The 13722-nt window shown below is 33.6% G+C and overlaps 1 protein-coding gene across 1 annotated transcript; it reads left to right on the forward strand.

Moving 5' to 3' along the window:
- The first annotated feature begins 3563 nt into the window (after nt 1-3563).
- LOC121258646 lies at nt 3564-3929 on the forward strand. The gene has a single exon (XM_041160190.1). The coding sequence runs from the start codon at nt 3564-3566 to the stop codon at nt 3927-3929; it is 366 nt and encodes a 121-aa protein (XP_041016124.1).
- Nucleotides 3930-13722: the final 9793 nt, after the last annotated feature.

Genomic DNA, 13722 nt, shown 5'->3' on the forward strand with positions numbered 1-13722 from the left:
GTAACATAGACTGATGAACCTGAAAAAGAACCAGAGGTAGTGAGACTAGAGTCAAAGAAGCTTGTGAGTGCAGATGTTAAAACTAGTAGGGGTACCAACCTGTAGTTCCCTATCCTCAGAGATTGGCAGCTGGCGAAAAGAACAAACATCACATTGAGATTCAGGAAATCTTCAAGAAAATAAAGATTAATATTCCACTCTTGAATGCCATACAACAAGTTCATTCATATGTAAAATTTTTGAAGGACTTATGCACAGTGAAGAGGAAGTTGAATGTAAAGAAGAAAAATTTCCTAATGGAGCAAGTCAGTGCATTGATATTGAGCGAGACTGCTCAGAAGTTCGGAGACCCTAGCTCTCCCAACATTTCTATTATGATCAGTGAGTCACGCATTAGGAGAGCTTTATTTGATTTGGGGAGTAGTGTGAACTTATTACCGTTTTTAGTATATGAGTAGTTGGGATTGGGTGAGCTGAAAAAGACCTCCATCATGCTACAGTTGGCTGACAGATCAATTAAGGTATCGAGGGGTATTGTAGAGGATGTGCTAGTATAGGTGGAGAAATTTTATTACCTAGTGGATTTTTTAGTTCTCGATATGCAGTAACCAACCTCCACTATTTACCAAGCTCCTTTCATCCTTGGAAGACCATTTCTAGTTATGTCAAATACTTTGATTAATTGCAGAAGTGGAGTTCTGAAGTTTACTTTTGGAACATAGCACTTGAGTTGAACGTTTTCAATGCTTGCAAGATGCCAACACATTTTGATGGCATAAGTGATTTGAATGTTGTAGAGAGTTTGACACCAGCAGAATTTATTTGCTCAAATTTTCCTTTCTCTGATGATGATTTCATTTTTCAGACACATGAATTTTTACTTGATGAAAAAACTGACCATGTTGATGAAAATATCCTTGAATTTTTGGATTGTTTTGCATATTCTTCTTTATCACTTGAAGTACAAATTGCAAGCACAAAATGAAAACCACAGTTTGAAACTCTACCACCACCAAACATACTTAAATCTTCAGAGGAAGGAGTTCCCCAATTAGAACTGAAACCTCTTCCTCAAGATTTAAAGTATGTGTTTCTTGGTCCTGAAGATGACACTTTTCATGTGGTAATTTCCTCAAAGTTAAATCAGAAAGATGAAACCCAGTTGATTAAAGCCTTAAGAAAGCATCAAGACGCAATTGGTTGGACAATAGCCGACATCAAAGGTATTGATGCTGCTGTTTGTACCCACAGAATCCATCTTGAAGACGATGCTAGACCGGTTTGTGGTGCTCAACGTAGGCGCAATCCTACCATGAAGGAAGTTTTCAAAGAGGAAGTGCTTAAGCCGCTCGCAGTGTGTATCATTTATCCCATTTCAGACAGTAAGTGGGTAGCCCAACTCAATTGGTACCAAAACAATCTAGTTTAACTGTTGTTCAAAATGATAAAAATGAGTTGATTCCAACTAGAATCGTTACTAGCTGGAGAATGTGCATTAATTATAGAAAACTTAATTCAGTCAGTAGGAAAGATCATTTTCCTTTACCATTCTTGGATCAAATTTTAGAAAGAGTGACTGGTGATACATTTTATTACTTTTTGGATGGATATTCTGGTTATTATCAAATTGTTGTAGTGCCCAAGGACTAGGAGAAAACTACTTTCACCTATCCTTTGGGCACCTTTGCTTTTACCAGAATGTTTTTTGGTTTATGTAATGCCCCATCCATCTTTTAGAGATGCATGATGAGTATTTTTTTTACATGATTGAGGATATTTGTGAAATATTCATGGATGACTTCTCTATTTTTTGAGAAATCTTTTGATAGTTGTTTATATAATTTGACACGTATTTTCCAGAGATGTGAGGAAAAAATATTTTACTTAATTTTGAGAAATGTCAATTTATGGTTACTCAGGGCATTGTCTTGAGACGTATTGTTTCTTCTAAAAGTATAAAGGTTGATAAGGCAAAAATTAAATTAATATCCAAACTTCCTATCCCTAGGACGGTTAAGAATATTCATTCTTTTCTTGGTCATGCTAGCTTTTATAAATGATTTATTCAATAGTTCAGTTCTATTGCAAAACCTTTGTGCACTCTTTTACAGAATGATATTGAATTTGTTTTGATTGATGAGTGCCAAAAAGCTTTTGATACCCTAAAAGAATCGTTTACCACCTCTCCTATTATGCAACCCCTACAGTGGGACATTCCCTTTGAAATTATGACTGATGCAAGTGATTATGCGTTGTGTGTTGTTTTGGGACAGCTTGTGGATAATAAACATTTTGTGATTTATTATGCCAGTAGAACTTTGAATGATACCCAGAAAAATTACACTACTACTGAAAAAAATTGATTGCAGTAGTTTTTGCACTTGATAAATTTCGATCTTCCTTTCTTGGTTCTCCTGTTACCATTTTCACTGACCACTCTGCTTTGAAGTATTTGTTGACTAAGAAAGATGCCAAACCACGATTAATCCGCTGAATTTTATTACTTCAAAAATTCAACATCAACATTAAAGACAAAAAATGAGTTGAAAATGTGGTAGCTGACCATCTCTCTAGATTGCCATCATCCTCCTCTTCAAATGTCAACTTTCCTCTTGATGATAGTTTCCCGGATGAGCAACTCTTTGTGATTCATAGAGCTTCCTGTATGTTGACATAGTCAACTATCTGGTCATTGAACGAATGCCTTCTGAATAGTCCACCCAAGATAAGCGTCCATTTCTCTCTAAGGTACAACACTTTTACTTTGATGATCCATACCTTTTTAAATATTGTTCGGACCAATTGATTCGAAAATGCATTCCTGATGATGAGTTTTCTTCGGTTTGAGATTTTGTCATATAAGTGCATGTGGTGGTCATTTTTCAGTAAAGAAAACAGTTGCTAAAATTTTGCAAAGCAGTTTTTACTGGCCTTCCATGTTTAAAGATACTTATAATTTTTGCAATGCTTGTGAGCCTTGTCAAAAATTAGGATCCATTAGCAAAAGATACATGATGTCTCTTTCCCATATTCTTACTTTAGAGATTTTTTATTGTTAGAGAATAGACTTCATGGGACCTTTTCCGATTTCCTTTGGAAACAAATTTATTTTATTGGTTGTGGATTATGTTTCAAAATAGGTGGACGCCATCGCTTGCAAAACAAATGATCATCATGAAGTCCTAAAATTTTTGCAATATCTGTTTGCTTGTTTTACCATGCCCAAAGTTATCATTAGTGATGGGGGTTCTCATTTTTGCAACAAACTATTTTCTACACTCATGAAGAAATATGGTATCACACACCGAGTTTCTACCCCTTATCACCCTCAAACAAATGGGCAAGCAAAATTAGCAAATAGAGAGATCAAAATCATTTTGGAGAAAACTATCATTCCTAATAGGAAAGATTGGTCAGTTAAGCTTCTTGATGCTTTGTGGGCTTATAGGACAGTTTTTAAAATTAATTTAGGAATGTCCCCTTATCAATTAGTTTATGGTAAAACTTGTTATTTACCTATTGATATTCAACATCGAGCTCTTTGGACTATAAAATATGTTAACATGTCACTTGATGAAGTTTCAGAGTTGAGAAAATTGCAGATTAATGAATTAGATGAAACTCGTCTGGATGCCTATGACAACACTCAGCTGGCGAAGGAACGCAAGAAAATTCTACATGATCAGAAAATTCATCCCAAGCATTTCACACTTGCCCAGGAAATTCTTCTTTACAACTCTCGCTCACATATTTTTCCTGGTAAATTGAAATCCCGATGGAGTAGACCGTACATTGTAAATAAGGTTTATCCTCACGGGGTGGTAGACATTGTCAATCCAAAGAATGATAATAGCTTCGCTGTCAATGGACAATGTCTCAAGGCGTTTATGACTGCTTTTGATCCAAACGAAGAAATCTTGCTTATGTAAGACCCCAGGGAAGTATCTTGATTTTGATTTTAATTTTGATTTTGATTTTGATTTTTTTCTCTTCCCTTTATGGCTTTGTTTAATTGCATTTTGCCTTTTATATTTATTCGTTGTTTTGCTTTGATTTTATATCACATGTTTGGTTGTCTTTGTTGCTTACTTATTCTTATACACTTTGTTTTCTTTCGTTCAATTCATTAAGGACTATGTCTCTCACTAGTTGGGGTAGCATGTGTGCACAGATTTAAAAAAAAAAAATGCATTAATGTGATGTACATTGATACACATATGATTAGCATACACTCTATTTCTAGTATTTTGTAAAATCTGAACATCTTGGTGGAGTAATTGAGCGGAATCATTTTGTGAAGATTTATTTTCAAACTTGAGCACAGAGCATATTTTTGATGCATTATATTTTGTTGATGTGTAGATTGAAACACCGGGATGCTATACTCATTGAGATGAGACTTGGTGAGATTTTTGTAGAACGAATGACAGGTTTTGAATGACATTTGCACATGCTTACATTTGTAGTGTTCCTCAATTTATTGATCATTGATTTAACATGGGAGAAGCAAACTGCAAGACTACTGAGCCTTTTTTCAAAAAAAAAAAGAAAGAAAGAAAAGAAAAGAAAAAGAAAAAAAGAGATGAAAGCGATTTATGAAGCTTTCCTTAATTAAGAGCTAGAAACAGTTACTCAAGACTTTGGGGTTGAGTGATCAACCTTTAAAAATAGAGCAGGCGTGAAAACTGCTAGTCCCTTGAGTTTTGAGGTAGTTAGAATCAGCAATGATTAATCATAAGGTTAAAAAATCTTATGACAAATCATGGCTAGTAATGAAGAACACACAACTAGTTTAGCTCTACATACACATTTGAGTTCTAAGACATTTGCCTCAATTTTATATGAAAAATTGTTGAGATAGTCTTGGTGGGTATAGCCTTTGGGAGTTGAGTAGTAACGTGTCACTTTTGTAAGAATTCAGAATTGTGTTTAATTGTTTCTATTTGGATTTCATCTTCATACAATATTCATCTCAATTAATTTCCACTATTTTGCTCAAGGATTAGCAAAACACTGGGCAACACACACGGAAAAGGAAAAAGAAACAAAACTCACGCACACCACACGAAAAAAAAAAAGGAAAGAAAAAAAAAGAATGGTTTTATAGGAAACAATCGAAGGACGCAACAGGGTTTTTATTTCTTTTCTTTCACTTTTGGCTGCATCAAGTATAGACTAGCGCCGCAGCTTGAAGAACGTCTAGGGGTCCAACTGCCGCTCCAATTTTCTCCTCCACTGCTTGCCACCTCCATCTTCATTTATTTAGCTTGTTCTTTCAACTCTCTACTATTTATTTAATTTTAGTTTAAAGTTTATGATGTATTTTTGAGATATTTGGCTTCGACCTTTAGGCATTTTATTTGCTATTTATTTTACTTAATGTCGTTATTTTTCTTGCTCTCTTAAGCTTTCATTTAACTGTGATTACAATTGTTATGAATTGATTTTGAGAATTTGTGATTTGAATACAAGGATGAACCCTAGAATCTTGATTTTGGGGGTTTTCAATTTTCAGCTCGTATTTTGTCAACTATTTTATAATCTAATTTAATTTGTAGCTTAGTTTTATTAATCTCTTAGATTAATTAAAGCTTAATTAGGACTTAAATAATTTCAGTTTTATTATTTAATTTTCAGATTAATTAAGATTGTTTAGTTTAGTTGATTCCTTGATTGTTAATTTTAATTTGTAGGTCTTTTACACTTCATTTCAACACTAAAGAAAAATCTAAAAATATGAATCTAGTCCATGACTAGTGTTTTTTTTTTTCTAATTCTCGTTGCACTCTAGCGTTCAGTGCACATGCCATCACTTTTATTTTCTCTTTGTGAATATTTTCACCATTTTAAACGAGTTTGATTTTAAGTAACTTTCATTGAGAAGACGATCGAAAAATTTATTCATAATTATTACGCGACGTTCTCCTGCACTTAGAACAGCCTTTGTGCTGCTCATTTTTTAATGAGTCAACTTGCCAAGGTCCTTAACCTTGAACTTGTCATCAAGTAAAGACTTCAAATGCTCAACAGACTTCAAGTCATTACTAGCCATGAGAATATCATCAACATAAACAAATAGGGCAATAAAAGATGAACCCGTAGTCTTGGTAAAAAGAGAGTAATCAGCTTTGGATTGTTGAAAATCCATATTAAGAATAGAAGCTGAAAACTTTGAAAACCATTGTTGCGAGGTCTACTTCAAACCATAAAATGATTTATTCAACTTGCAAATTTTGGACCCTTTTTAATATGAAAACCAGGAGGTAAAACCATGTAAACTTCCTCAAATAAATCCTCGTGTAAGAAAACATTATTGACATCAAGTTGTGTGAGATGCCAACAAGTCACAACAGTAATAGCCAAAAGAGTTTGAAAAGTAGCAATTTTAGCAACATGGGAGAATGTTTCATAATAATCCAAACCTTCTGTTTGGGTATAACGCTTGGCAGCTAATCTTGTCTTGTAACGTTCAATAGAGCCATCAGCACGATACTTAATTTTATAGACCTAGTTATAGCCTATGGGCTTCTTATCAAGAGATAAAGAAGTAACAGTCCATGTGTTATTGTTTTCCAAGACTGCAATCTCAGCTGACATGGCATCTCTCCAATAAGAGTGCTTGACAACTTGTTGATTGAACTCAGATTCAATATCAGCAAAAATGGACATGAAAAAAGACTTATGTGAAGGATAAAAATGAGTATAAGAAAGAAAGTTGAAAATATCATATTTAGGATGTGAAGACAGAGATGAAGAAGAACCTAATAAAGAAGAACTTGTTGAAAGATCTGATGTGAAATGTGCAGAAGAAGAAGAATTACAATGAAAATTCTGTAAATAAGCAAGGACTCTTCTAATTCTAGAAAATCTTCTCAGAAATTCAGAATGTATTGATGAAGGAGCAGATTGAGTTGGCGATGAATGTGACTAAACAGGGGAAATGGAAGAGGAAGAAGTAGTAGGAGAACCATTTGAGGATGTTTTTGAAGATATAGTGGATGAATCTAAAGTTAAAGATTCATAAGGAAAAACAGTAAAGGGAATTGAAGAAGAAACATGAAAAATTTTAGAATTAAAGGGAAAAATATGTTCATGAAAAACAATATTTTTGGATATAAAACATTGATTGGTTTTAATATCAAGAAGTTCGTATCCATTTATGCCAAAAGGATATTCAAGAAAAATACAAGTACGAGCCTTATAATCAAATTTGGTGCGCGATCTTTGCAAAGTTGATGCAAAACAGAGACAACCAAAAGTCCGTCATTGATCATAAAAAGAAAAAGTTTTTAAAAAACAAACTCAAAATGAGAATTTTTTTATTTAAAAGAAGAGTAGGCAACCTATTAATAATATAGGTAGCTGCTACAACAACATCACCCCAAAAATTAATAAGTAAATGAGACTGAATCATCATTGCTCTGGTTATATTAAGTATGTGCTGATATTTTCTCTCCACAACAGAATTCTGTTGTGGAGTTTCAACGTGTTGATATACTTTTAGAATGAAGAAAATGAAAGAAAAAAATATTGTGCCATGATCAGTGCGTAGTGTTTTGATTTTAAGATAAAATTGTGTTTTACCATCTGATAAAAAATCTAAAATATATATGAAACCCCAAATTTATGCTTGAGAAGATAAAGTCATGTAGCACGAGTTGAATCATCAATAATAGTTAAAAAATATTGTAACCTTCAACAGTAGGAACAGAATATGGACCCCAAACATCACAATGCACAAGATCAAAAGGAGCAGCTGATAGATGAACATTATTAGGAAAAATTAATTTTATTTGTCTAGCTAATGGACAAATCATACAAGGATTGCATGGAACAGTTAATTGTGGAACAAATTTATTCACAAACATCATCCTAGAATTACAAAAATGACCTAGTCTATTATTTCAAAACCCATCTTTAGAGCATTTGGATGAAACTGGACAAGTATATAAAGGCAAATTATCAGGTAAGCAAGCAGTATATGTATTGGACAAAAATTAGGTTTAGAAATAAAAGAGTCTGATTGTTACAATATATAAAGACCTTCCTACTATCTACCCACTCCAATCAGCCTCTAACGAATCAAGTCCTGAATTAAACAAAAGCCAAAAGAAAACAAGAAGCAACAAGTTAATAAATGAGTTAACTTGCTAGTTGAAATCAATTTGAATTGGAAAGAAGAAACACATAGAACACCATGTAAAGAAAGGTGTTAAGAAATGTGAACAGAGGAAATATGTGTAACAGACAGATTGACCATTAGGAAGCTTAACAGAAGTATTAATAGAATTGGTAATGGAAGAAAAACAATCAATAGAAGGAACCATATGATTAATGGCCCATGTATCTAAGATCCAAAGATTTGAATAAAAAATAGTAGACTAAATAGCAGAAAAAAACAGATTGCATATTATTATGAGAAAAAATAATATCAGAAAATGAGGAATTCGAAACAACTGCATTTACAGCAAGAGAAGCCTCATCAACATTTTTTGGAGAATAAAGCATGGATAGAAGTTGTTGATACTGAGTCTCAGTTAAAGAGAAAGGACAAACAACCGAGGAATTGCTATCATTAAATACAGCATAATTGGCCACAAACTGTTGCTTCTGCATAGGTTTGTAACCTAGGGGAAAACCATGCAATTTGTAACATTTTTCAATCACGTGACTAGTGATTCCACAATGTTTACACACTGATCTATCATTCTTAGAAAATGATTTAACAAATCTGGTTCCATCAGTTTAAGAAACAAATACATGTGAATCAACAGAAGGCAGAGAAACACAGAAAATTTATCTTTGCTATTCCTCTTGTAAAACAAGAGAAAACACTTTATTAAGAAGAGGCAAAAGCTCTATAAGCAAGATCTGTGCACGAGCAGGTGCAAAAGACTCATTCAAGCCCGTCAGAAACTGTAAAACATGCTCTTGTTGAACATAGGAGTTCAACGTACGTACGGCTCCACAAGAACAAGCTTGTAATTAGTTAGTTCATCCCAAAGGCCCTTAAGGCGAGTAAAGTAATTACTCATAGAAAGTTGACTCTGAGAAAAAGCAGAAATTGATTTCTACAAATGAAAAATGAAAGGACCATTTTCTGAGAAAAACATTCCTTAAGATCTGACTAGATCTCATGAGCAATAGTAATGTACAAAACACTAGAAGAAATTTTAGGAGAAACATAGTTTAAGATCCAAGACATCACCATATTATTGCATCGGAGCCATGGAGAAAGAATAGGACTTGTTGAATCTGAAGGCATAGAGATAGATCCATCGACGAAACCGAGTTTATTGTTCGCCGAAAGAGTCATTGCCATCGAATGAGACTAGGCATGATAGTTATTGCCGATAAGAGGTTGAGTGACCAAAAGGACACTGGGACTATCACTAAGGTGAAGAAAGAAATGAGAGGTAACATCCTCTGAAACAGGTTTGTGAGAGGGTGCCATAGAAGGAAAAATCGTCTGATACTATGTAAAGTTTAAATCGTAGCAGAGAAAATGGATGAAACCCTAGTAGAGAGAAGCAGTCGAAGGGTCTGAAACCTTTTGGAATAAAACCTCTGTTTATTGAATGATCAATTATGTATATGTGTTTTACAAAAATGAAGTGAAGTATAGTATTTATAGCATGTACAAATAAACTAATATAGATATGTGACAAGCACGTGAAACATAAAATAATTCACGATAGTTGCAAATAATAGTCATTAGTATTGTCTACTGGCTTGTTGCAAGAAATAGATTTCCAATTAAAAGTTTTCATTGCAACTACCAATATAGACTATTTGCATTCAAATGGACTTTATTGTCATTGATGTTTGTAATTATCTTTAATCATGCTTGTGAACAATTGCGAATGAAGGGACAAGTACTTGCAATAAGCTCTATATACCCATAGTGGCATAGTATTGCATTTAATTCCAGTGCTGATTTTATAGGATGACTTCATATGCATACACATGATATACTACAATGTTATTGCACCATGTACTCGAGCAGACCTTTTACAATACAATCTTACATGATTGCAATATTCTTCCAAGCATATAAACATAAACACATTTATGCACAAGCACATCAATTGGAGACAATAATACATGATGTATTGCAATGTTATTGCACCATGTACTTGACTAGACCTCTTACAATGGAGCCTAATGATTACAATATTTTTTCAAACATATAAACTTAAATACATGTACTGCACAAGCACATTAATTTGAGACTATAATACATGTTCTTTCATTCATTAATTAGCATATTACATTGCACAACCACTCACACCATTTGATTATAGTTCCATCATAATATAAAATCATCATTTCCTAAAGTACACAAAAACATTAATATGCAACTACCCTATATATAATTTGAAGAGCAGTTGTATACAAATGTACATGATGTCTTAACCTAACTTCAAACATAATAGTGAGGCCTCACCAATTGCTTCACAACTACATTTACCTTACATTAACATGGACCAACATTTCAAATTTACAACCACTTAATTACAAATTCATATCTAACACTAAAGTTTTTGCTTAAGAAAACAAAAAGGCTAAAGGTCAAACATGACATACCAAAAATAAGGCTATGCTCCAAACTCAATTTTTATCATTTCCAAAATAACTCTGGCTATATATATATATATATATATATATATATATATATATATATATATATCTAACAAGTGGCTCTGATACCTAATGAAGACTTTTTTCTTGGTTATGATATTTCTAAATGACAAATTCGTCCTATTGATAGAACTATCCAATCTATAAATAAATTTCCTGATGTCATCACTAATAAAACATAGCTACAAAGATTTCTTGATTACTTGAACTACATTGTTGAATTTTATAAAGATCTGAGAAAACATTATAAATCACTGTTTGAAAGGTTACAAATTAGTCCACTGGCTTGGTCTGACTTTCATACTTCTCTTATTAAACAGATTAAAACTCATGTTATGACTATGTCTTGTCTTGGTATTCCTACAATTAAAAGCAACATGGAGTCTTGGTACACACACACACCCACCCATGTACAATTAAAAATATGTCTTTTGGTAACCCAGCCTATTGATTGCTTCCAATTTCTCTCTGAGACTCCATCAATGTAACATTATGTTCATCCATTTTTCATGTAACCTCTGACTCTCCATGACTGCTTGCAACCTGTTTTTCAGTTCCTCACACTTCTTTTTGTACATATCAACTTGTTGTAGTAGATTGTTCACCAAAGGAGAGCACATTGAAGGTTCAGGTACAATCGAACGACCCAATCCTCGAACATACTCAGATCTTTGCCCTAGTAACTTTTTGAATACCTATTTTGCTATATGTTTAGAGGTTCCAGTGGGATCTTTCTTTCTTCATAAAGAAATCATTTGATTCTATAATAATATATTAGAAAATAAGTTACCATTATATATCACAAAATGACTTAACAAGAAAACAAATAAATCAAATAAAAGCATTATTGCTCACATAGTTTTCTTTAGTGTGCTCTATCACAAATGTCCCCTTTTTGCAAGACCACCAACATAACTTTCACTAAGTTTCTCACAATCTCATGCTACAAAGTAATAATAAAAGTATAATTTGTAATCTTGGTATACAAAGATTTTAACCGACTAAAGATGCATAAAAAATGGCATTTCTTAAATTTTCAGCAATTAACCTCACAAAGGACTTTGAACTAGCTACGTGATTTGACCGTGTCTTCTCCCTATTCATCTTGTTTTGGTTGGATAATTTAAAGGTAATCAAATTAATGTAAATAAAAAACTCAATGCCAATTTTAATACATACCAACAAACCAAATGAAAAGCAATCACAGACTTTGGTTGACATGTAAAAAACTATAGCATAAAATATTCATACAAAAATTTCAAGATCACATTCTTTCCACAATTGATTTAAATTAAACTAATTCAATTTGTTAGTTATAGTTACATGAAAGGTAGGAAATATCCATCGTTCACACAACTTCTCCCAAACTAGTACATCAACAATCTTTGAGCATTTAGCCAAGGTTGTTGCATGTGTTTGAAATGTCTTGTATTCTACATATAGTTTATGATAGAAGATATTATAACTAGTTTGTAGCTGTAATCTGATATATTCTTGGTGATTCGGATTCTCCCAGTCGAAGATAAAATTTGCCTAATAACGTATGAAATTAAATTATTTAGGTTATTTAACAACAATAGCAAATAACAAATCAAGATATTAGTCACTCACCTTCACACGCTAAGTTAGCTTATCTTCCTCACTGTCTAGAATAAGCCTCCAGTTATCATGAATCATGTTCGCATGGTGCTTGACATTCCATATCATCCTCCAGCTATAAACCTTAGCACTAATACATGAGAGTGAGTATGCCCCTCATGAATCACTATAGGGATAGGCCCCAGCTTACGAAGTTTTGCAAACAACCTCACTCTTGCTACCCCATGACCTTGCTTTCTTGTTGGTAGCACTAGACATAATACACAATACAAACCCCTTATTGGAAGAAATATATAAGCATCTACATCCAAGGTGAATATGTTTCACTATTTTGTTCATTTATTGACCAATTCTTTCACATTTCAAATGAATGTGCTTACCAGCGGAGATTAGATGTGGTGGCTTGTGCTAAACCATCTTCATGATTACTCTTCAATACAACATCAGGTGATTGTGTGGAGTCATCATCAGATGAGAACTCAAATTCAGAGGCTACCCTAGTAGCATATGACCTAATGGGCCACATAGGTGAAACTCTTCTCTGTGGATTTCGTGGTACACTTAACTGTCGGGCATTGTCGACCATCATACTACCCTTTTAAATATAATGCTATGTAAATTTTGCTCTCCCCTTAATACAATCCAAGTTAATTTTTATTACAATGCACCTTAATTTAATTAGAAAGGAGCATAAATGCAAATGAAAGACATGTCCATGACTATATGTTTACCATGCCCTTATTCATATCATCACATCCTATCCAATCTTTCATCCATCTTGCCTCATTACTGAGATTATATAAAAACATCACAAAATATAGAGCCAAGATCTTACAAAAAAATCTCAAAATATAGAGTCAAGATTACACACAGCCAAAATATTTATGCGTCCCAAAAGATAACCTTCTTTTATACCAAAACATTTGACACTCTTAAGGGTTTTGACACTCTGTAGGTAGTGGTAGATAGGTTGACTAAGTATAGTCACTTTACTTCCCTTGAGCACCCTTATACAACTAGAACAATGGCAGAATAATTTCTAATTAGATCTTCAAATTACATGGCTTTACTTATCTTTGTGTGTCTAATCAAGATCCTATCTTCACCAGCAATTTTTGGAAATAATTCTTTAAGCTTTAAGGGGTTCAAATGCACTTGTCTACAACTTATCATCCCTAGACTGATGGCTAGTCTAAAGCTGTGAGTAAAGCCCTAGAAAACCATCTAAGATGTTTCTCAGGGGATAGGCTGAAAGATTGGTCAACTTGAGTACTCTTGGCAGAGTGGTGGTACAACTCTACACCACATGCATCCACCAAATTTACCCCCTTCGAAGCCCTATATAGGTACCCACCCCCACAACTCCTTAACTATGTATCAGGTGCTAGCCGTACACAAATTAGTGGAAGCAGACCTAAAATCTAGGGATTAGGTGCTCCAGTTACTCAAACACAACCTACACAGGGCTTAGGAGCGCATGAA

The sequence above is a fragment of the Juglans microcarpa x Juglans regia genome, chromosome 3S (genome assembly GCF_004785595.1).
Source record: "Juglans microcarpa x Juglans regia isolate MS1-56 chromosome 3S, Jm3101_v1.0, whole genome shotgun sequence".
NCBI lineage: Eukaryota > Viridiplantae > Streptophyta > Magnoliopsida > Fagales > Juglandaceae > Juglans > Juglans microcarpa x Juglans regia.

Excerpts from the sequence above, each read along its gene's own strand:
- LOC121258646 (XM_041160190.1), top strand. The coding sequence starts at position 3,564 with ATGTCACTTGATGAAGTTTCAGAGTTGAGAAAATTGCAGATTAATGAA.